General features: G+C 30.6%; 1 protein-coding gene across 1 annotated transcript in view; it reads right to left on the bottom strand.

Annotated features, from left to right (window-relative positions):
- Positions 1-4154: 4154 nt before the first annotated feature.
- The window catches only part of LOC141296225 (ryanodine receptor 3), a 214001-nt gene continuing 191547 nt past the window's right edge, over positions 4155-26608 (bottom strand). The window contains 17 exon segments of the mRNA XM_073827498.1: positions 4155-4682; positions 8727-8778; positions 9161-9261; positions 9388-9452; positions 10434-10590; positions 11232-11366; positions 11462-11608; positions 12383-12443; positions 13099-13226; positions 17385-17427; positions 17530-17660; positions 17746-17931; positions 19808-19894; positions 20167-20344; positions 20424-20482; positions 23053-23838; positions 26125-26601. Of these exon segments, the coding sequence (XP_073683599.1) occupies positions 4587-4682; positions 8727-8778; positions 9161-9261; positions 9388-9452; positions 10434-10590; positions 11232-11366; positions 11462-11608; positions 12383-12443; positions 13099-13226; positions 17385-17427; positions 17530-17660; positions 17746-17931; positions 19808-19894; positions 20167-20344; positions 20424-20482; positions 23053-23838; positions 26125-26601 (2889 nt within the window). The 3' untranslated portion in view covers positions 4155-4586.

Below are 26608 nucleotides of genomic sequence, written 5' to 3'. Positions count from 1 at the left end.
CAATTAGGCCCAATGTGACATTTTGTTATTAGCAAACTCCTCAATTTCGCCTCGTGTGACGAGAGACCTTTAAGAAACGCCGGTCAATGAGACTCTCCAGACACTAGAGCCGTCTGTCCGTCTGTCTGTCTGTCGACTCAATGACCCGCAGCAAACCACTGCGTCTGAAGGGCTTTAGTTGACGCCTGCAGATCTCAGCTCCATCGGGTTATTTATAACGCAAACACTGCAACAGCTCATCTGTGCTGCACTAAACTATTTTACAATGCATTTAAAATGTAAAAAACCCGTCTGAATCTAAATGCTCCCTAGAATGAACTTCTACTAAAAGCACTACTAATAAAAATGAAAACTACTGATAATTATATCCTTATACAGTATGTGACCCTGGATCACAAAACCAGTCATAAGGTGAAATTTTACAAAACTGAGGTGTATACATCATATGAAAACACAATAAATAAGCTTTCTTTTGATGTATGGTTTGTTAGATTAGGACAATATTTGGCCGAGATACATCTATTTGAAAATCTGGAATCTGAGGGTGCAAAAAAATCAAAATACTGAGAAAATCACCTTTAAAGTTGTCCAAATTCAGTTCTTAACAATGCATTTTACTAATCAAAAATTACATTTTGATATATTTACAGTAGGAATTTTACAAAAAAATCTTCATGGAACACGATCTTTACTTAATTTCCTAATGATTTTTGGAATAAAAGAAAAATCAAAAATTTTGAACCATGCAATGTATTTTTGGCTTAAGACTGGTTTTGTGGTCCAGGGTCACATATTCTATGGCCTGTCTAAAAATAATTAAATCATACAAAATTTACAATTAAAAATTAATTACGAAAAATGTAAAATTAAAATAATTTCTAGAAAAAACCCCCCTCAAAAAACACAAGAACTTAATAAAAAGCACAAATATTATTAGAATTAAAACAATCAAAATTAAACCTAAATGACTAAAAATGAATTAAATCATAATTTGTTTAAATAAAATTAATCAGATTTAATCAATGTAAAATTAAAATCAATATTTTAAAAAACAAAACTTAATTATTTATAAAAGTGTAAAATGTAATAAATTCTAGAAACAAAAACAATTAAATAAAACACAAGAACACAAGTACAAATATTATTAAAATGAAACCAATCAAACTGTAATTAAATTGAGTAATTAAATCATATTTTTAAAATTAAATTAATAAAATTACAACACTAAAAATGAATTTAAACATAATGTAAAATTAAAATAAATATTTTGAAAAACAAAACAAAAAATATATTTATATAAGAGTAAAATTAAACAAATTCTAGAAAAACTATCAAATAAAACAAGTACAAATTTTTTAATTAAAAATCTAAATGAAACTAAGATGACAAAATTAATTAAATCATAAAATGTTCAATTAAAAATAATTGTTTTAAATAAAAGTGAATTCTAAAAATGTCAAATTAAAAAACAAAATCCAGAAAAAACAAATAAAATACAAGAACTTAATTAAAAGTACAAATATTATTAGAATTAAAACAATCAAAATGAAACTAAAAAAATAATTAAATCATAAAACGTTCAATTAAAATAAATGTTTTATATAAAAATATTCAAAATTCAACACTAAAAACGAATTTAATCATACCTTAAAATTAAAATAAATATTTAAAACACAAAACACTAAAAATTATAAAAATATAAAATTAAAATAAATTCTAGAAAAAAAACACAAGAACTTAATAAAAAGTACAAATATTTTTAGAAAACAAAATAAAAAATAAAAATGAAATAATAAAATGCTCAATTTAAATAAATGTTTTATATAAAAATAATCAATACAACACAAAAAATTTATTTAGTAACGTAAATATACATAAAAAACAAAATACACTAAAAATAAACTTTAAAAATGTTTAAAATTAAAATAAACCATTTCTGGGAAAAGTACCATCAAATAAAATGCTTACAAAAATGAATTAGTTAAATGATTTGTACAATTAAAATATTTTAAAACAAAACAATTATAATAAACCTTACTAAAAATGAACTAAAGGCAATTTGAAAACAAATAGTTCCTAAAAAATTGAATCAAATAAAACACCTGCAAAATTATATTTTTATAAATATTTTTAAAATTCAAAAATCAAAATAAAGCAACAAAATTAGATCTATAAAAAAAAAACATTAATATAAGACAATTACTAAAAAGGTATTAAATCATAAATGTAAAATTAAAATATATATCTACAAAAATAAAACTAAACAAAATCTGCACTTACTAAAATGAATGAAATGCTGAAATTGAGTGTTCTGTTGATGGGCTCATCTGTCTGTCTGTCCTCAAGCATCCAAGATGATCATGACGTCATTCTGCAGTCACACGAAAGGTCACAAAAAGCCAGAAGTGCATAGTTTAAATAACGTGTGAGAGACTGTGTGTGTGTGTGTGTGTGTGTGTGTGTGTGTGTGTGTGTGTGTGTGTGTGTGTGACTGTGTGAACAGATCATAACAGTGTGATGAAGCATTACATCAGAAAAAGACAAACAGCAGGACATCAGATGATCAAATGCTAGAAAAAAATAAATAAAAAATTAAAATATCAGATTAAAAAAAAGTAAAACACTTACTGAAAATTAAATATAGATGTATCATTTAAGAATAAAAACAATCAAATGATTAAAAATAATCAAAATAAAACACCCTGACCCTAAACAATGAATTACATGTAAAATTAAAATAAACAGTTTCTAGAAAAAAAAAACAATCAAATAAAACACAAGAACTTAATAAAGTAAAAAAAAAATATATTTAAACCAATCAAAACAAAACTAAAATGACAAAAAAATTAATGAAAATGTTTTATAAAATAATTAAAATAAAACACTACAAATGTATTAAATCATAAGGTAAAATTAAAATAAATATTTAAAAAAAACAAAACACTAAAAATTAAATTATTTTAATAATTATTTAAAAAAATGTGCAATTAAATTCTAGTAAAAACAAATCAAACAAAACACAAGAACTTTATAATGAAAAGTACAGAGCTACAACAATAAAATGAAACTAAAATGACAAAATAAATAAATTATAAAAATACAAAATCAAACTGTCAAATTAAGTTATTTAAAATTAATCCATTAAAGATTAAAAATACAACCAATCAAAATAAAAACACTTACAAAAATAGATCAATTCGTAAAAAAGTTAAATTTAAATACTTTATAATTTTATAATAAAAAAAGATGTGTTTACCTGCATCTGACCATTAACAAAAATAAATTAATTAAAATAAACAATTACTAGAAAAAAACATCAAATAAAACTTAATGATAAAAAGTACAAATATTTTGTAGATTTAAAATAAAACTAAAATCACAAAAAAATTTTAATTCTAAGATCATAATGTAAAATTTAAATTAATATTTCAAAAAACAAAACACTAAAATCGAATTATAAAAATGTAAATTTAAAATAATTTGTAAAAAAAAAACACAAACTGAATAATTAAAAATATTTTTAGAATAAAAACAATAAAAATAATGACTTAATATTAATTACATCATAAAATGTTAAATAAAATAAATGTTTTATATATAAAAAAAAATAAAAATACAACACTTAAAATAAATTATAGAATAAAAAATAAAAATATAAACACAAACTTAATTAAAAAGGACAAAAATTGTTTTTGAATTGAAACTATTAAAACTAAAATGACAAAATGTATTAAATTATAAAAACACTTAAATTTTTACCCTCTAAAAAGTCAAAATAAGCTTATAAATAAAATTAATCTTACTTAAAAAAAAAAACAACCAATCAAATAAAAACACTTACTAAAAATAGATTCATAAAAAAGGAAAAAATGATAAAAAAATTATACAAATTATTACTTTATAATTTTATAATAAAAAAAGATCCGTCTATCGACACGTGTATTTAGAATTTAAATAAACTAGAAAAAACGATCAAATTAAAACAACAATGACTAAAAATGAATTGTTTTTAAACTATTTATATAAAAGTAGTGGACCTGCAGATGATCTCAGTTCGTTTGATGTTTGCTTTATTATTTCCTAATGGACTGAAAGCGTGTGTGTGAAGATGTGAAATGATCAGCTGCTTTGACAGAACAGATTTATTGCATCAATATCTTTATTTGTCCTTCAAAACAAAAGCAGAATTCAGCAAAGCTACGACATACAAACGGCCAAACGAGAGCATTTCCATCTGAAACCAGGAGACGGGAGCACGGACGGACCTTGCATAGCTCAGACGTGATGGAGGTAAGGCACTTGACGAAGGTTTGAGTTTACCGTAGGCATCTCCTCGTCTCTACGGGCAAGCAGGGAAGGGGACGCACGCACAAACACGCGTGCTTTTGGCATCATGCTCTCCAAACGCTTGTGCATATACGCTTCCCAAACGAACATCCCAAACCTTGTGCAATGCTTCTGGGCTCCGAGAAGGCAACGTGTTGAGCTTCACTGTCTCTTGTTCTGGGACCGAAAAGGAAAAGAAAGGCTGGAAACCGAAGCGGACGGAGAGAGAGACTGAGTTGGCACTGGATGGACCGCCGTCTTCAGCCCAGCTGGTCTTCGTACTGCTTACGGAAACAGTCTCCGGCCGGGAAGAAATCCCAGCAGCGCTCCTGGTACATCTTCCACACGTACGACTCCTGCAGACGCACACAACACACACATTAAACAGTTACTAAAAATCAGTTACACCATAAAACGTCTTCAAAGTATGTTTAAAACAAAAGCAATTTCTAGAAAAAATAATCAAATAAAACTTAAAAAGTAAAAAAAAAAACTAAATAAAACCAAAATGACAAAACATTAATTAAATCATAATGTAAAATTCAAATAAATATTTTTAAAAACAACACAAGAACTTAATAATAATTACAAATATTTTTAGAATTAAAACAACAAAAAATAAAATGCCTTAAAATTAATTACATAATAAAATGTCCAATTAAAATTTTTTATTTACAAATAATCAAAATACAACACTAACGTAAAGTTAACATAAATATTTAAAAAAACATAACACTAAAAAAATTTATAAAAATGTAAAATTAAAATAAAACAATTTTTAGAAAACAAAAACACAAGACCTGAATAAAAAGTAATTTTTTTAGATTCAAAACAATAAAAATAAAAATAAAATTACAAAAAATTAATTAAATCATAATTTAAAATTCACATAAATATTTTAAAAAACAACACAAGAACTTAATAATAATTACAAATATTTTTGAATTAAAACAACGAAAATAAAATGACTTAAAATTAATTACATAATAAAATGTTCAATTAAATTTTTTTTATTTACAAATAATCAAAATACAACACTAACGTAAAGTTAAAATAAATATTTTAAAAAAACATAACACTAAAAAAGAATTATAAAAATGTAAAATTAAAATAAAACAATTTTTAGAAAACAAAAACACAAGACCTTAATGAAAAGTAAATTTTCTTTAGATTTAAAACAATCAAAATAAAACTAAAATTACAAAAAATTTATTAAATCATAATTTAAAATTCACATAAATATTTTAAAAAACAACACAAGAACTTAATAATAATTACAAATATTTTTAGAATTAAAACAATAAAAATAAAATGACTTAAAATTAATTACATAATAAAATGTCCAATTAAATTTTTTTATTTACAAATAATCAAAATACAACACTAACGTAAAGTTAAAATAAATATTTTAAAAAACATAACACTAAAAATGAATTATAAAAATGTAAAATTAAAATAAAACAATTTTTAGAAAACAAAAACACAAGACCTTAATGAAAAGTACATTTTCTTTAGATTTAAAAAAATTAAATTCCACACGTACGACTCCTGCAGACACACACAACACACACATTAAACAGTTACTAAAAATCAGTTACACCATAAAACGTCTTCAAAGTATGTTTAAAACAAAAGCAATTTCTAGAAAAAATAATCAAATAAAACTTAATAAAAAGTAAAAAAAAAAAAAAATTTAGATTTAAAACAATCTAAATAAAACTAAAATGACAAAAAATTTATTAAATCATAATTTAAAATTCACATAAATATTTTAAAAAACAACACAAGAACTTAATAATAATTACAAATATTTTTGAATTAAAACAACAAAAAATAAAATGACTTAAAATTAATTACATAATAAAATGTTCAATTAATTTTTTTATTTACAAATAATCAAAATACAACACTAACGTAAAGTTAAAATAAATATTTTAAAAAACATAAGACTAAAAATGAATTATAAAAATGTAAAATTAAAATACACTATTTTTAGAAAACAAAAACACAAGACCTTAATAAAGTAAATTTTTTTTAGATTTAAAACAATCAAAATAAAACTAAAATTGCAAAAAATTTATTAAATCATAATGTAAAATTCAAATAAATATTTAAAAAAACAACACAAGAACTTAATAATAATTACAAATATTTTTAGAATTAAAACAATAAAAATAAAATGACTTAAAATTAATTACATAATAAAATGTTCAATTATTTTTTTTATTTACAAATAATCAAAATACAACACTAACGTAAAGTTAAAATAAATATTTAAAAAAACACTGTAACACTAAAAAAGAATTATAAAAATTTAAAATTAAAATAAAACAATTTTTAGAAAACAAAAACACAAGACCTGAATAAAAAGTAAAAATTTTTTTAGATTTAAAACAATCAAAATAAAACTAAAATTACAAAAAATTAATTAAATCATAATGTAAAATTCACATAAATATTTTAAAAAACAACACAAGAACTTAATAATAATTACAAATATTTTTGAATTAAAACAACAAAAAATAAAATGACTTAAAATTAATTACATAATAAAATGTCCAATTAAATTTTTTTATTTACAAATAATCAAAATACAACACTAACGTAAAGTTAAAATAAATATTTTAAAAAACATACTGTAACACTAAAAAAGAATTATAAAAATGTAAAATTAAAATAAAACAATTTTTAGAAAACAAAAACACAAGACCTGAATAAAAAGTAAATTTTTTTTTAGATTTAAAACAATCAAAATAAAACTAAAATTACAAAAAATTAATTAAATCATAATTTAAAATTCATATAAATATTTTAAAAAACATAACACATTAACTTAATAATAATTACAAATATTTTTAGAATTAAAACAATAAAAATAAAATGACTTAAAATTAATTACATAATAAAATGTTCAATTAAATTTTTTTATTTACAAATAATCAAAATACAACACTAACGTAAAGTTAAAATAAATATTTTAAAAAACATAACACTAAAAAAGAATTATAAAAATGTAAAATTAAAATAAAACAATTTTTAGAAAACAAAAACACAAGACCTTAATGAAAAGTACATTTTCTTTAGATTTAAAACAATCAAAATAAAACTAAAATTACAAAAAATTAATTAAATCATAATTTAAAATTCACATAAATATTTTAAAAAACATAACACAAGAACTTAATAATAATTACAAATATTTTTAGAATTAAAACAAAAATAAAATGACTTAAAATTAATTACATAATAAAATGTCCAATTAAATTTTTTTATTTACAAATAATCAAAATACAACACTAACGTAAAGTTAAAATAAATATTTTAAAAAACATAAGACTAAAAATGAATTATAAAAATGTAAAATTAAAATATAACTATTTTTAGAAAACAAAAACACAAGACCTTAATAAAAAGTAATTTTTTTTAGATTTAAAACAATCAAAATAAAACTAAAATTACAAAAAATTAATTAAATCATAATTTAAAATTCACATAAATATTTTTAAAAAACAACACAAGAACTTAATAATAATTACAAATATTTTTAGAATTAAAACAACAAAAATAAAATGACTTAAAATTAATTACATAATAAAATGTCCAATTAAATTTTTTTATTTACAAATAATCAAAATACAACACTAACGTAAAGTTAAAATAAATATTTTAAAAAACATTAGACTAAAAATGAATTATAAAAATGTAAAATTAAAATATAACTATTTTTAGAAAACAAAAACACAAGACCTGAATAAAAAGTAAATTTATTTTAAATTAAAACAATCAAAATGAAGCTAAAATGACAAAAAATTAATTAAATCATAAAATGTAATCATACAAATAATCAAAATACAACATTAAAAATTAATTTAATCATAATGGAAAATTAAAATAAATATTTAAAAAACAAAACTCTAAAAATTCATGTAAAGAATATAAAATTAAAATTTCTAGAATTTTTTTTTTTTATATAACGTGATTACCAAGTTGCTAGCCTGTTTCTAGCATGATTTCTAAGTTGTTAGCATGTTTCTAGCATGATTAGCCAGTTTCTAGCATGTTTCTAACGTGATTAGCAAGTTGCTAACATTTTTCTAGCATGATTAGCAAGCTGCTAGAATGTTTCTAGCATGATTACTAAGTTGCTAGCATGCTTACAACATGATTAGCAAGTTGCTAGTATGTTAATAGCATGATTAGCATGTTGCTAGCATGATTGTAACGATATTATCAAGTTGCTAGCATGTTTACAGAATGATTATCTGCTAGCATGATTAGCATGTTTCTAGCACTTTTCTAGCATGATCAAAAGCCTTTTTCTAAAAGGTACCTCTTAAAAAGATATTTGGGCCAATACAGTATATTTTTTAATAATATATGATGAGCTTCTCAGAACCTACCTGACCAGTGTGCTCTGTTTCATCCTTGTTGATCAGGTACATCAGGAAAAATCTGAAAAAAAAAAAAAAAAAAAGAGATCAGAACTAAAACTCATAAAAGTAATTTTCAGTGATTGAAATTAATTGAAAATAAAATACAAACAAATATTAGATGAAAATCTAAATCTAAAACTGAAAACTGGAAAAATGAACAGAAATTAGGTTTGAATTGAAGTACAAAAATATCTCTAAATGAACCCAAACTAAAACAAAAATGAAAGCTGAAATAAAATGACAAAACACACAACTAAAATGAAAACGAAAAGTGAAAATCTAAAAATAAATGGCAATTAAAACTATAAAAAAAATGCTATAAGTATATAAAGGAGGTCCAATGAGTGCGGGTCAGGTGTGTGAGGTAGTGCAGGTGTATTGTGAGGAGAGCTGACACTCACAGGTAGTTGGCCAGGTTGTGCTCTTGTAAGGTGTGAGTCTCGAATCCGTGCGGCGTTGTGTCGAAATATTCGTTACCGATTCCACAGATGAAGCATTTGGTCTGTGAGGAGATAGAAACAGCATGAGAGCGACTGATACCAACACAGACAGACTGATGTGTGTGTGTGTGTGTGTGTATGTGTGTGTGTGTGTGTGTGTGTGTGTGTGTGTGTGTGTGTGTGTGTACCTCCATGTCCTCTTTGACCTGCTCCTGCTGGTCTCTCAGTTCTCCAAACGCATCAATGATCAAACCTGCACACAGATCACACCGGATCATCCCTCAAACACTGCTTCAGACAATCAACATTACAATCATTACATTACAGACTGCATTTTACTGCATTTACAGATTCATTAAACCGTCTTAAACATCTTACAATATGACCAATTATACCTCATAGTCATCCCTGGAGGTGTATGACTGATTTCAAACCAGGGTTATTATAATTAACTAGAACCAATTAAAAAAAGCTACTTGAAAATAAATAAACTTTATCTGAAATAAAAAAAAAAAAAAAAAAAAAAAAAACCACAAAGTCCCTTAAAATTAAAAATTTATAAAAATACTATTTTATCAAATTGCCAAGTCAACATTTCTCATTGTCGTTTAGTTTAACACTAAAAAATGTACTTATATATATATATATATATATATATATATATATATATATATATATATTTTTTTTTTTTTTTTTTTTTTTTTTTAAATAAAAAAATACATATTATATATAATAATAATAATGATGATAACAATAATAACTAACTATTTAGGCATTAAAAAAAAAAAAACAACTACATCTAAAACAAAAAACCTGAATCTTTTTGTTACATTAACTGATAAACATTAACTGAAATCAAACAAAACATTACAAAACACTACAAAACTTCACATGTATTGTTAAGTGTATTGTTAATGTTAACATTTATCATTTTTATTCCAACTAAAACTAAAATAAAAAAAATATAAACAATATAGACATAAAAAAAACTGTTTACAATTTTGCTCAAAAAAAATACAAAAAACAATAGACATATTAAAAGAAAAAATAAGAATGCAAGAAAATACTGAAACTTTTAGATTCAAGTGAAAACTTGAAAAAAAATTTAAAATCACAAAAATGGATTTGATTTAAGTTTCAGTTTTAATTAACTATATAATCACCCTGTATTAAAGATGCATGAAAGCCCAGTAAACAGATAGACACACATATATGACACGACAAGGTACCACACCTTGTATGATGGCCAGCAGAATCACAATAACAAAGAAGAAAAAGGTGATGTCGAACAGGATCCGGTAGAGCTCATACGGGTCGCCCGCCGGGTCCTCGATCTCGTCACCGATCCCACCGCCGGCGCGCACACCCACGTACATGTGGAACAGATAACACTGACACACAAACAAACACTCTAATTAATCACATGGTGTTCATCACACATCTATTTGGTCTGAGAAATCTCCCCCAAAAGATCATTTAAAGTCATGATTGTGTTAAATGAGAAAAGCATTGAATAAACATGACAAAAAGTGCCAGTAGGTGGCAGTGAGTGACAGTCCTAATAAGTGAGTCATTGAATCATTCATTCAACCAATTTATTCAAATAACTGATTCATTCAGAAACGAGTGACTGTCTTTATAAATGAGTCACTGAACCACATCCTGGACCACAAAACCAGTCAATTTTTTGAAATTGAGATTTATGCATTTTCTGAAATGCATGAATTTGAAAATCTGGAATCAAAGAGTGCAATAAAATCAAAACACTGAAGAAAATCACCTTTAAAGTTGTCCAAATTAAGTTCTTAGCCATGCATATTACTCAACAAAAATAAAGTTTTGATATATTTACAGTAGGAAATTTTTCAAAATATCTTCACGGAACATGATCTTTACTTAATATCAATCATTTTGACCCATGCAATTTATTTTTGGCTATTGCTACAAATATACCTACTTAAGCCCAGGGTAATATTCGTTCGAAGAGCATTCAATTATTTTAAATGGACAGCACCAGTAATCCGTCACTCACCGTCATCATGTCATCACACTTCATATCGGGCTCATCCTCATCAGCGCTCTTGTTGTAGAACTTGCGGAAGAAGTTGAACGCTACGACCGTGTAGAGATACACCACCACAGCGAGCAGCCCGACCGTCAGCACCAGCTGAAACACAGAGACACACAATTTAGCATTAACACAGTTCAAAAGATGACAATAAAGAAGACAAGTCAAACTCAGGGCGTCATTTGGAGTCAAACCTGTTTGCCGTTGTGCGTGACGGAAGAAAGGATGGTCCTCAGTGTTTTGAAGCCCATGGCGATGTCCAACAGATGAGCAGCGAAGAAGAAATTATTATAGTGTCCCAGAATGGACATGGTGGTGTACCAGACCAGATACAGGAAAGACTGAAACAACACAACAAGGAGAGACTAATGCCACATCAGCAATCATGAGCTCATTCAAATAGAAGCACACCTGAAAATGAAAATCTAAACTCAGGTCATACAAGATTAGAATTAGCTAGTTTGTTCATTAGATTTGTAGGAAAGTGTCATTTCATCACTGTCTCACCAATGGATCCTCTGGAGTGAATGGGTGCCGTCAGAATGAGAGTCCAAACAGCTGATAAAAACATCACAATAATCCACAAAACCACTTCAGTCCATCAGTTAACATCTTGAGAAGTCAAAAGCTGAAACAAATCCATCATTGAGTCCATAATCCACAATAACGCTTCCTCCAGTGAAAAAAATCACACCAAAATCCAGCCACATATTTGTTTAGAGGTGTTTTGGCTTGATCTGAGCAGATTTCTCTCCTGATTCAGACCAGACCACTTTTTCACTGGAGGAAGCGTTATTATGTGGATTATAGACTATAGTCTTAATGATGGATTTGTTTCAGCTTTTGTCTTCTGAAGATGTTAACTGATGGACTGGAGTGGTTTTGTGGATTATTGTGATGTTCTGATCAGCCGTTTGGACTCTCATTCTGACGGCACCCATTCACTGCAGAGGATCCGTTGGTGAGACAGTGATGGAATGACACATTTCTACAAATCTGATGACCAAACTAACTCATCCTAATGTTGGATGACCTGAGGGGGAGCATATTTTCAGCAAATGTTCATGTTTGGCTGGATTATGTCTGTAATCTGGTGAAACAGTAATGACACTCACATTATCTGTGAACACAACGCCCATCTTCCACACGTGATATTTAGTGTCAATGGAGCTCAACCTGAAGAACAACACAGAAGTCACTCTTACAGCTCTGTGAGAATAAACAGCTACAATCAAAAGACTTCTACAGTGGTTTTCAATCAGGTCCTGAGCCTCAGCAAACCTCCAAGGCACTTAATATGATTTAAAATAAGATATAAAAGCTTAAATATTAATAAATGATTTTAATTCAATCAGCTCAAAATAGGTCTTTTTTATTTAGGAGCTATGGGATTTAAGATAAAAAACAAACCAATAAAATAAAAATGGCAAAATGTGTTTACAAAAATAAATACATTTCATGGAAATTTCTAAAATAAATAGCTTATTGTAAGTAAAGAAAAACAAATAAACTAATAAAAATCCAGTTATCGTGAAAAACTCAAAAACTCAAAAAGAGTATACCATTCAATTCTTGAAACTTCTGGAATCACATAATTATGTATATAATTATTTTCATCTATTAACAGTCCATTTTTTTTCTCTCAGTAAAGAGATCTGTAGTCTAAAAGACTGAGAAGTGCTGGTCTGCTGTGATTATGATTGAGAAAGAACAGCAGATTTGATCACAGATCACAGATTATATAATGAATGCGGTTACACAATCAAACAATCGATCATCTGTTGAATGTTTCCTGTAATAATGAGAATGAGTGACTCATGCAGTTCCTGACCAGGACAGCAGCGAGGCGTCTTTAATGACCGTCTCTTCAGTGGGATTGAAGTCTAAAGCACTTTTATCCAAACCCAGCAGCTCCGCGATCCGCTCGGCTCCGTAAAGATCACCGTACTTATTAATAACCTGCAGCGCAAACAAAACATCATCAATATAACAACACAACCAAGAGGATCGGTCACATGAATCATCAGAAGACAAAAACTCATGTTTACAGAACACACTGAATCATCATCATCATCATCATCATCAGTTCCCCTTCACTTTTCTGACAAAAATCTGGCTCTAAACCTGTCTTTTCTTTATTCAGAGTTGATCTGGACAAGGACATGGAAACTACGCAAAGTTCTGTTTATTCCATACTCCAAAACAAACAAAAAACACACATTGTTACTATAGTTAAACCATGGAAACCACATATTAACCATGGTTTTGCTACACTAACCATAGTTTAATCATGGTATTTGAAGTTAAACTGTGGTACACACAAAAAAATATATATGATTAGTAAACTTTTACTATTGTAAAACCATGGTTAGTTTTCTTAAGGGAATTGTATTTGTGTACTTTTTCTTTTTGTAACTGTACTGCCTTAATGTTTTGATGTTATAAAGAAAAATTAGAAAAAAGACTTCAATGTCCCGAACTGAATCAAATTAATTGCGAACATGCAGAAAAGTCCCGAACTGAATCAAATGATTCGTGAACACGCAGTAAAGTCCCGAACTGAATCAAATAAATCACGAACATGCAGTAAAGTCCCGAACTGAATCAAATGATTCGTGAACACGCAGTAAAGTCCCGAACTGAATCAAATAAATCACGAACATGCAGTAAAGTCCCGAACTGAATCAAATGATTCGTGAACACGCAGTAAAGTCCCGAACTGAATCAAATGATTCGCGAACACGCAGTAAAGTCCCGAACTGAATCAAATAAATCACGAACATGCAGTAAAGTCCCGAACTGAATCAAATGATTCGTGAACACGCAGTAAAGTCCCGAACTGAATCAAATAAATCACGAACATGCAGTAAAGTCCCGAACTGAATCAAATGATTCGCGAACACGCAGTAAAGTCCCGAACTGAATCAAATAAATCACGAACATGCAGTAAAGTCCCGAACTGAATCAAATGATTCGTGAACACGCAGTAAAGTCCCGAACTGAATCAAATAAATCACGAACATGCAGTAAAGTCCCGAACTGAATCAAATGATTCGCGAACACGCAGTAAAGTCCCGAACTGAATCAAATAAATCACGAACACGCAGTAAAGTCCCAAACTGAATCAAATAAATCACGAACATGCAGTAAAGTCCCAAACTGAATCAAATGATTCGTGAACACGCAGTAAAGTCCCAAACTGAATCAAATAAATCACGAACATGCAGTAAAGTCCCGAACTGAATCAAATGATTCGCGAACACGCAGTAAAGTCCCAAACTGAATCAAATGATTCGTGAACACGCAGTAAAGTCCCAAACTGAATCAAATAAATCACGAACATGCAGTAAAGTCCCGAACTGAATCAAATGAATCGCGAACACGCAGTAAAGTCCCAAACTGAATCAAATGATTCGTGAACACGCAGTAAAGTCCCGAACTGAATCAAATGATTCGCGAACACGCAGTAAAGTCCCGAACTGAATCAAATAAATCACGAACATGCAGTAAAGTCCCGAACTGAATCAAATGATTCGCGAACACGCAGTAAAGTCCCAAACTGAATCAAATAAATCACGAACATGCAGTAAAGTCCCGAACTGAATCAAATGATTCGCGAACACGCAGTAAAGTCCCAAACTGAATCAAATAAATCACGAACATGCAGTAAAGTCCCAAACTGAATCAAATGATTCGTGAACACGCAGTAAAGTCCCGAACTGAATCAAATAAATCACGAACATGCAGTAAAGTCCCAAACTGAATCAATTGATTCGTGAACACGCAGTAAAGTCCCAAACTGAATCAAATAAATCACGAACATGCAGTAAAGTCCCGAACTGAATCAAATGATTCGCGAACACGCAGTAAAGTCCCAAACTGAATCAAATAAATCACGAACATGCAGTAAAGTCCCAAACTGAATCAAATGATTCGCGAACACGCAGTAAAGTCCCAAACTGAATCAAATGATTCGTGAACACGCAGTAAAGTCCCGAACTGAATCAAATGATTCGCGAACATGCAGTAAAGTCCCGAACTGAATCAAATGATTCGCGAACACGCAGTAAAGTCCCAAACTGAATCAAATAAATCACGAACATACAGTAAAGTCCCGAACTGAATCAAATGATTCGTGAACACGCAGTAAAGTCCCAAACTGAATCAAATAAATCACGAACATGCAGTAAAGTCCCGAACTGAATCAAATGATTCGCGAACACGCAGTAAAGTCCCAAACTGAATCAAATAAATCATGAACATGCAGTAAAGTCCCGAACTGAATCAAATGATTCGCGAACACGCAGTAAAGTCCCAAACTGAATCAAATAAATCACGAACATGCAGTAAAGTCCCAAACTGAATCAAATGATTCGTGAACACGCAGTAAAGTCCCGAACTGAATCAAATAAATCACGAACATGCAGTAAAGTCCCAAACTGAATCAATTGATTCGTGAACACGCAGTAAAGTCCCAAACTGAATCAAATAAATCACGAACATGCAGTAAAGTCCCGAACTGAATCAAATGATTCGCGAACACGCAGTAAAGTCCCAAACTGAATCAAATGATTCGTGAACACGCAGTAAAGTCCCAAACTGAATCAAATGATTCGTGAACACGCAGTAAAGTCCCGAACTGAATCAAATAAATCACGAACATGCAGTAAAGTCCCGAACTGAATCAAATGATTCGTGAACACGCAGTAAAGTCCCGAACTGAATCAAATAAATCACGAACATGCACTAAAGTCCCGAACTGAATCAAATGAATCGCGAACACACACTAAAGTCCCGAACTGAATCAAATGAATCACGAACACTCACTAAAGTCCCGAACTGAATCAAATGAATCGCGAACACACACTAAAGTCCCGAACTGAATCAAATGAATCACGAACACTCACTAAAGTCCCGAACTGAATCAAATGAATCGTGAACATGCAGTAAAGTCCCGAACTGAATCAAATAAATCACGAACATGCAGTAAAGTCCCGAACTGAATCAAATGAATCGTGAACACGCAGTAAAGTCCCGAACTGAATCAAATAAATCACGAACATGCAGTAAAGTCCCGAACTGAATCAAATGATTCGTGAACACGCAGTAAAGTCCCGAACTGAATCAAATAAATCACGAACATGCAGTAAAGTCCCGAACTGAATCAAATGAATCGCGAACACGCAGTAAAGTCCCGAAATGAATCAAATGAATCGCGAACACGCACTAAAGTCCCGAACTGAATCAAATGAATCGCGAACACGCAGTAAAGTCCCGAACTGAATCAAATAAATCACGAACATGCAGTAAAGTCCCGAACTGAATCAAATAAATCACGAACACGCAGTAAAGTCCCGAACTGAATCAAATGAATCGCGAACACGCAGTAAAGTCCCGAAATGAATCAAATGAATCGCGAACACGCAGTAAAGTCCCGAACTGAATCAAATGAATCGCGAACACGCAGTAAAGTCCCGAAATGAATCAAATGAATCGCGAACACGCAGTAAAGTCCCGAAATGAATCAAATGAATCGCGAACACGCAGTAAAGTCCCGAAATGAATCAAATGAATCGCGAACACGCAGTAAAGTCCCGAAATGAATCAAATGAATCGCGAACACGCAGTAAAGTCCCGAACTGAATCAAATGAATGGCGAACACGCAGTAAAGTCCCGAACTGAATCAAATGAATCGCGAACACGCAGTAAAGTCCCGAACTGAATCAAATGAATCGCGAACACGCAGTAAAGTCCCGAACTGAATCAAATGAATGGCGAACACGCAGTAAAGTCCCGAACTGAATCAAATGAATCGCGAACACGCAGTAAAGTCCCGAAATGAATCAAATGATTCGCGAACATGCAGTAAAGTCCTGAACTGAATCAAATGAATCACGAACACGCTCTAAAGTCCCGAACTGAATCAAATGAATCAATGATTCGCGAACACACACTAAAAACCCGAACTGAATCAAATGATTCCCCAACTGAATAGGAAATCAGCTGAAAGCATCCAGTCATCTCATACCATTCAAGTCAATCTTACTTTTATCAGTATATATTGTCATAAATATTTGAGAAATTTTTGTTGCATATTCTCAATTCTGCACTTTTACCTTCCGTTTGACAAATTTGTCCCAGTAGTTGTTGGGGAAAGACCTGCAAAACACACAAACCAAGTTGAAATCTTTATAGAGGCGTCACATAAGGATGTGCCGAATGAATGAGTCAAACTCTTCTTCTGATGAACGTCAGACTCACGGTGTGTTGATGACGAGTCTGTCCCACTGGCCTTTAATATCATCATCAAAGGGCTGCTCGGTGATGTAGAGCCCGTCAAACTCCAGCTTCCGCGCGATCTCCTTCTCACGCTTGAACACCACCAGCGGCACCTGAGCAAGTTCCACACAAGAAGGTTTAGCTGCGCTGATGCTGACCATCACTTCACAAACCCCATCAGTCATGAGCAATCCGCACCTTCAGATAGTAGTATCCCAGCACACAGAGGAAGGAGATGACGGTGTGCATGACGGCCAGGAAGCGCAGGGTCGGCGCCATGTAACCCGTGCTCTCCTGAAGAACAAAATACTCCATCACACCTTCATCCTCCGCTTCCTCACGCCGCGTCCACGGGTCCAGATCATCCGAATCCTCACCGGTCACCTGCACACACAGTCATGGACGTCTTTGTTTTTATGATTTATTTATATATATTTTTCACATATATAGCATAGGGAACAAAGAGAATTTACTACAAAATAAAAATAATTCAGATGAAAGTAATGACAAAAATAAAATACAAATAAATTATGTTTATGGGCTTATGTTTTTTTAAATATATGATTTATAATATTGATAATTTTTTTATATACATCTAGGGTGGAAAAAATAAATAAAGAAAAGAAAAAAAGGGGCTATGAAAACAATCTAATCAAATAAATAAATGTATCATTTTTTGATACAATGTGGGAAGGGAAAAAAAGACAAAAGGGAGATAATAATGAATACATACATATATATGAAATATATATTATTTGTCATTTTTGCTACATGCAGGGTAAATACAAAAATAAATCTATTAGTAAATAAAAAATAATTCACACTAAATGGAAGCAGTGATAAAGAATGAAATAAATACATAAATATAAGCTCATGTTTTTATTTATATGTATAATTTTTGGACACATACAGGGCATGTAGATGAGAAAAAAAAATTAAACATCAAATCAATCAATGAATACATTAATGAACAATTAATAAAATAGAAAATAAAAAAACAAAAGTGCTTTCATGTTCTTTATGATTTATTGATATATGTTCTTTGACATATACAGCATAGGGAAAGAAGAAAATGTACTACAAAATACAAATAATTCAGACAAAAGGAAGATATATGATTTATATTATAATTTGTTTACAAACATACAGGGTGGAAAAAACTATTACTAAATAATAATAGCAAAAAATAAATCAGACAAAAGGGAGGTAATGAAGAAAAAAATCCAATCAAATAAATAAATAAATGTGTTTTTTTTTAATGATGTAACATTTTTTGATACAGTGTGGGAAAGAATAAATACATAAAAATGTGATTTAAATATGATTTGTAATTTTTAAAACATACAGAGTACATACAAAAATCAATGTGTTACTAAATAAAAAATAATTCAGACTAAAGGGAAGCAATGATAAATAATTGAAATAATTAAATTCTGAATAAATACATGTGAGCTCATGTTTTAATTTATTAGTAAAACTTTTTGATACATACAGGTTATGAAAAAGATCTAAAAAAAAATAAAAATTAATGAAATCAACGAATCAATGAATGAACAAGTAAATAAAAACAAATGTGTGCTCATTTTTTTAACATTTATAATTTATTTAAATGTTCTGATACACACAAGGTAGAGAAAAACATCAGACAAAAGCAAGGTAATGGCAAAAAAAAATGTGGGCTTATGTTTTTTTTCTTTTAGATATATGATTTATAATATTTTTTTAGATACATACAGGGAGGAAAAAAATACTAAATAATATATATTTTAAAAAATCTGACAAAAAGGAGGTAATGAAGAAAAAAATCCGAATTAAATAAATAAATGTGATTACAAGTTTTTTTAAATTATGTATTTTTTTGATACAGTGTGGGAAAGAATAAATACATAAAAATGTGAAAAGTATTTATTTATTTATTTTTTAAATTTTTTATTACATACAGGGTACATACAAAAATCAATGTGTTATTAAATAAAAAATAATCCAGACTAAAATAAATAATTAAATTCTAAATAAATACATGTAAGCTTATGTTTTTATTTATATGTATACCTTTTTGATAAATACAGGTTATAAAAAAGATTAAATTTGTTTAAAAAAATGAATGAAATCAATGAATTCACAAATGAACAAGTTAATAAAAATGATTTTTTTTATTTATGATTTATTTAAATTTAGAGTAGAGAAAAACAAAAAAACATCAGACAAAAGGGAGTTTTGATAAAAAAATATTTTTAAAGTGAATCAAATTTCTGCTCACCTTGTAGAAGAGGAGGATGAAGTTAATGGCGAACGCCACAAACAGAGCCAGGAATCGCAGGTTGTAGAAGTTCCTGGCCAGATAATTCTGAAAACACAGTTATATTTAGCGTTCAAGTGACTGTGAGTTCAGAGGACAGAATCTCTTCAGTCTAACGAACAGAAAAACACATCATTTCCATGAGTCACATTTAAAAACCTTCAGTGACCTGAGCTCCTCATCCAAACTTTCTGAAGCACTACTTCAATCTGTGTTCAGACAAAACGCTCTTCAAACACATTTCAGCCTCTCTTCATGAGGACTGTGTGGAATTACTCATGAGTTTTTTTGTAAGGACATATAAAGAAACAGTGTCTCACCAGGGTTTTGGTCTGATAGACGTCCAGACCGGCTAAAAACGCCGCCATGAAGGCCTCGGCCTGCTCCTTTCTCTGGCCGCGTCTCTTCTTCAGCGGCTTCTTCTCCTCGTCTGACAGCGAGTCTGAAACCGTCTCCTCTTTGCCCTTGTCCTGGTCTTTCTTCTCTCCGTCCTCCACACTGTAGACGTCAACACGCACGTCAAACACACACACGTTCATGTGAGAACACCACACTAATATCACAAACACACACTCACTCGGTCTTCTCCGACTCAGATTTGGTCTCAGAATCAGAGGCCTGCTTAGTGGCAGCTTCCTGCACAGAAAAAAACATAAGAGATGCATTTTTTAAAATGAGTCAAAAGTTTGAGTTTAGTCAGACTTTCTAATGTTTTAAAAGAAATCTCTTCTCTGCTTATCAACAGCTGTTTTCTATGTGAATATCTGTTAAAAAGTAATTTATTTCTGTGATGCGCAGCTGAATTTCCAGCATCATTACTGCAGTCTTCAGTGTCACATGATCCTTCAAAATCATTCCTAAATGCTGATTTGCTGCTCAAGAAAATTCAGCTTTGATCACAGCAATAAATTACATTTTAACAGATATTCACATAAAAAACAGCTATTTTGGATTGCAATAATATTTTAGTTTTTTTTTATGGAAAACCATTTCCACCACTAAATAAACAAATGTTTAAAAAAAGTTGACTTTTTTATCTTACAATTCTGACTTTTTTTCTCAGAACTGCAAGATATAAACTCACAATTGTGAGAAATAAAGTCAGAATTGTGAGACAAAAACTTGCAATTCTGAGGAGAAAAGTTGCAATAGCGAGTAAATATCTTGTAATTCTGTTTTTCTTCTCACAATTGTGACTTTATTTCTCAGAATTGTGACTCAGAATTTCAAGTTTATATCTCACAATTCTGACTTAATTCTGACTTTTTTCTCACAATTGAGAGTTTATATAGAAGCCTATAGAAAAGTCCAGAATTGTGAGATATAAACTTGCAATTATTATATAAATATATATTAAATAAAAATAAAAAAGTCACAAGATACAAACTCACTATTGTGACTTTTTTTCCAAGAATTGCAAGTTTATATCTCACAATTCTGACTTTAATACTCACAATTCCATTAAAAAAGTGAGATATAAACGTGCAATTCTGAGAAAAAAGTCACAATAGTGAGTTTGTATCTTGGGATTTATTTATTTATTTTTTACTTTTTTTCTCAGAATTGCAAGTTTTTTTTTAGGCTTCCATATAAACTCAAAATTGTGAGAAATAAAGTCAGAATTGTGAGTTTATATGGAAGCCTATAAAAAAAACTTGCAATTCTGAGAAAAAAGTAAAAATAAAAAAGTCCCAAGATACAAACTCACTATTGTGACTTTTTTTCTGAGAATTGCAAGTTTATATCTCACAATTCTGACTTTTTTATGGGCTTTCTTATAAACTCACAATTATGAGAAATAAAGTCAGAATTGCAAGATACTCACTATTGTTCATTTTTTTAATTACAAGTTTATATCTCACAATTCTGACTTTAATCCTCACAATTGTGAATGTATATGGAATCCCATAAAAAAGTCAGAATTGCGAGATATAAACGTTCCTATTGCGACATTTTCTTTCTCAGAATTGCAAGTTTATATCTCACAATTCTGACTTTATTCCTCACAATTGTAAATTTATATGGAATTCCATAAAAAAAAGTGAGATATAAACGTGCAATTCTGAGAAAAAAAGTCACAATAATGAGTTAATATCTTGTAATTTTTACCTTTTTACCTTTGGGCTTCTATATAAATTTACAATTGTGAGGAGTAAAGTCAGAATTGTGAGATATAAACTTGCTATTCTGAGAAAGAAAATGTCACAAAAAAAAAGTCAGAATTACGAGATATTAATAATTTTTTCTCAGAATAGCAAGTTTATATCTCACAATTCTGACTTTATTCCTGACAATTGTGAATTTATATAGAAGCCCCAAAAAGGTAAAAATTACAAGATATTAACTCATTATTGTGACTTTTTTCTCAGAATTGCACATTTATATCTCACAATTCTGACTTCACAATTGTGAGTTTATATTATGCTATTCTAAGAAAAAAGTCAGAATTACGAGATATTAACGTTCCTATTGCGACATTTTCTTTCTCAGAATTGCAAGTTTATATCTCACAATTCTGACTTTATTCCTCACAATTGTAAATTTATATGGAATTCCATAAAAAAAGTGAGATATAAACGTGCAATTCTGAGAAAAAAGTCACAATAATGAGTTAATATCTTGTAATTTTTACCTTTTTTGGGCTTCTATATAAATTCACAATTGTGAGGAGTAAAGTCAGAATTGTGAGATATAAACTTGCAATTCTGAGAAAGAAAATGTCACAAAAAAAAGTCAGAATTACGAGATATTAATCATTTTTTCTCAGAATAGCAAATTTATATCTCACAATTCTGACTTTTTTATGGGCTTTCTTATAAACTCACAATTATGAGAAATAAAGACATAATTGCAAGATACTCACTATTGTTCATTTTTTTAATTACAAGTTTATATCTCACAATTCTGACTTTACTCCTCACAATTGTGAATTTATATAGAAGCCCAAAAAAGGTAAAAATTACAAGATATTAACTCATTATTGTGACTTTTTCTCAGAATTGCACATTTATATCTCACAATTCTGACTTCACAATTATGAGTTTATATTATGCTATTCCAAGAAAAATGTCAGAATTGTGAGATAAAACGTTGCAATTACATTAATTTATTGGCAGAAATGAGCTTTCCATAGATTTTACTGTATTTTTGCTCAACTAAATGCAGCCTTGAGCAAAAGTGACAGAAACTGAGGCTGTGAGACGCACCTGAGCTTTCTTCTGATGGACGGCGCTGGCTAAAGACGGAGCGTCCACTCCGATCACCTCGGACACGTCTCCCAGCCCCGGCTCCATCCCGTGTTTGCCTCCTTCCCTCCTGGGCTGGATGTTCATCAGCTCCGTCATGAGGTCCATCTCGGCCTGATCTCCCGCCGCCATGCGCCCCAGCTCCGCCACCGACGACACGTCGCAGTACTCCAGCTTCTCCTGCTCCAGAACGTCTCCGTGGATGCCGAACTGCGTGGGATCGGGCATGTTCCCCAGGATGTCCGTCACCTTCATGTTCTTGGCTCCTTCCACGAGGCCGCCGCCGAACAGCGTGGACCACAGGATGTGGAAGAAGCCCCAGACCAGACTGTAGAGGAAGCGGAACATGCCGATGAAGATCATCCAGAAGAAGAAGAAGAATCCTCGGATCATCTCCCGGACGCTCATCTTCCTCAGCTTGCGGTACTGTCTCTTCATGCTCCTGAAGGTCAGCAGCTGCCGCAGGTTGGAGAGGCTCTTCCTCATGGAGACGCAGGCCAGAGCGAACGCCGAGGAAGACTCCAGCGCGCCGTCTTCCCCTTCCTCCTCTAGATCCAAGCTCCGAGCGTCGTCTTCATCGTCGTCATCTTCCTCTAGTCTCTCGGCAGCGTCCGGCTCGGAGATCAGAGACGCCAGCTGCATCTCGAAGATGGTGTCCTCGCAGAAGTTCACGAACAGCTCCATCTTCTCGGATTCTCCGCCCTTGTTGACCACGTCGAAGATGAACTGCCGCTTGGACTCTTTGACCTGCGGTTTAAAAGACATTTAATATTCAGAAATACTGATTTAACTGCACTCACTCTATCAATGAGAACACAACTTGAGGTGAATTGATCTGAATGATAACTCTATTGTCTTCTGTAGAGCTGCTTTACAGCTGATATATTGAACTTGGTTTCATAATTGATGAATTTTGCAACATTGACACCGTTACTAAACTGAACTGAGTCAACAATGAACTGAATTGAACCTGCTTTATAACTGATTAATTATGTAACACTGATACTGTAATTGAACAAAATTGAATCAACACTGAACTCAATTGATCTGAACAATGAAACTGTCTTCTGTAGAGTTGTTTTAGCTTTATTGAATTTGCTTCATAATTGAATAAATTTTTAACTTAACATTGAACTTGTTGTTCATTTCATAATTGATTAATTTTGCAACATTGACACTGTTACTAAACTAAACTGAGTCAACAATGAACTGAATTTACCTGCCCCATAACTGATGAACTATTTAACGCTGATAATGTTATTGAACAAAATTGAATCAACACTGAACTCAATTGATGTGAACAATTAAACTATTGTCTTTGTAGAGTTGTTTCATAGATTAATTGAATTTGCTTCATAATTGAATCAATTTTTAACTGAATCAACATTGAACTTGTTGTTCATTTCATAATTGATGAATTTTGCAACATCGACACTGTTACTAAACTAAACTGAGTCAACAATGAACTGAATTTACCTGCCCCATAACTGATGAACTATTTAACGCTGATAATGTTATTGAACAAAATTGAATCAACACTGAACTCAATTGATCTGAACAATGAAACTATTGTCTTTGTAGAGTTGTTTCTACAAAGAGATTGCTTAATTAAATTTGCTTCATAATAAAACAATTTTAAGTTGTTGAAATAAATTGCTTGCAAGATTGAGTTAAGTGAATTGAATAACTGAATCAAGGATGAACTGAATTGAATCAACATCAAACTGAACTGAACGTTTCATAATTGAGTAATTTTGAAACATTAACAGTTATTGAATTGAACTGAATCAACATTGAATTTAATTTTGCAACAGTGTGACAGTTATTGGGGTGAATTGAATAAACTAAATCAATAAACTAAATTGATCTAAATAATTACACTATTGTCTTTAGAGCTGAATTAAATTCATACCATTGTTGATTAATTTGCAATAATGATGATGTTATGTGAATTTAATCAACATTGAACTGAATTGATCTACACAAATGACACTATTACCTTCTGTAGAGTTATGAAATGAAACTGAATACATTTCCTAATTTATTAATTTTGCAACATTGACACTGTTACTAAACTTAATTGAATCAGCATTGAACTAATCTGAATAATGAAACCTGTCTTATTTAAAGTGTAATCGCTACATTAAATTCATCGTTTCATAATTTATTTTTTCAGCATTGACAATGTTACTAACCTGAACTGAATAAACAGTGAACAGAGCTAATCATTCTCGAACTGAATTGAACTTCTGCAAGATTGAAAGTTACTAAACCAAATTAAATCTCTGAACTAAACTCATCTGAATAATGACACTGTCTAAAGTCGTTTTGTAGCTAAATTGAATTCATCATTTCATAATCAAAATAACTATACAGTATTAACACTGTTACTGAACCAAACTGAATGTTATATAATTGAACTTTGCAACTGACAGTTACATAAAACAATACTGAATTAATGTTGAACTTGTTTCATTACTTTGCAAAGGTTTTGAAGTGAACTAAATCAACATTTAACTGAATCAATATTGTAGTTATTTTACAGCTGAATTGTTTCGACTGAAGAATTCTACAACTGACAGTTATTGAAGTAATTAAATCAATGCTGAATTGAATTATTTGGAATAACGACACTATCTTCTGTACAGCTATGAAATGAAACGGAGTTGATTTCATAGTTGATGAATTTTGTAGCTTTGACACTGTTACTAAACTAAATTGAATCAACAAAAAAACTGAATTGAACAATATCGAACAGAATTGAACTTTGCAACATTGACACTGATATTGAACAAAACTAATTCAACTGATCTGATTAATGACACTGTCTAAAGTTGTTTAATAGCTGAACTGAATTTATCAATTTATCATAATTGAATAATTTTCCAACATCAACACTTGTTACTGAAGTGAATGTGTTTCATATTTGGTGAACTTTATAGCACTAACTCTGTTATCTTCCTGTTGATCTCTGTGAAGCTGCTTTGAATCTATGTATAAAGCGTTATAGAAATAAGCGTGACTGGTCTTGACCTGCGGTTTCTCCCACTGCGTTCGGCTGGACTCGCTGATCTCGAAGTAAACCCTCTCGATTCTCTTGCCGCCGCCCATGATCTCGATGCGGCCCAGGTAGGGCTCGAAGTAGTTGAGAACGCTCTCGGCCAGGTTCAGGAAGGCGGACAGACGGGAATCGTGAGGCATGTGCTCCGACAGGTTGGTGAGAAGAACCGCCACGTTGAAGCCGATGTCTTTGGCGGGTTCGTGGAAGCGCTTGACGAACTCTTCGTAGTTGAACATGTCGTTCTCGTCAGCCTCGGCGCAGGACAGCAGGAACTCGATCTCGGACTGAGAGTACTGCTTCTGGTTCTCCATGGACTTCTGGAACTCCTTCTTGGAGATCACGCCTTTGCGGTCGGGGTCGTGCTCCTTGAAGTTCTCAGAGGTGGTCAGATCTTTCAGCTTGAGGAACATGTCGAAGAACTTGAGAATCATCTCCACGTTGCTGGAGGACTCCACC

The sequence above is a fragment of the Garra rufa genome, chromosome 21 (assembly GCF_049309525.1).
Source record: "Garra rufa chromosome 21, GarRuf1.0, whole genome shotgun sequence".
NCBI classification, from domain to species: Eukaryota; Metazoa; Chordata; class Actinopteri; order Cypriniformes; family Cyprinidae; genus Garra; species Garra rufa.
Note: the sequence above shows the minus strand (reverse complement) of the source record. Positions and strands in the feature narration are given on the sequence as shown.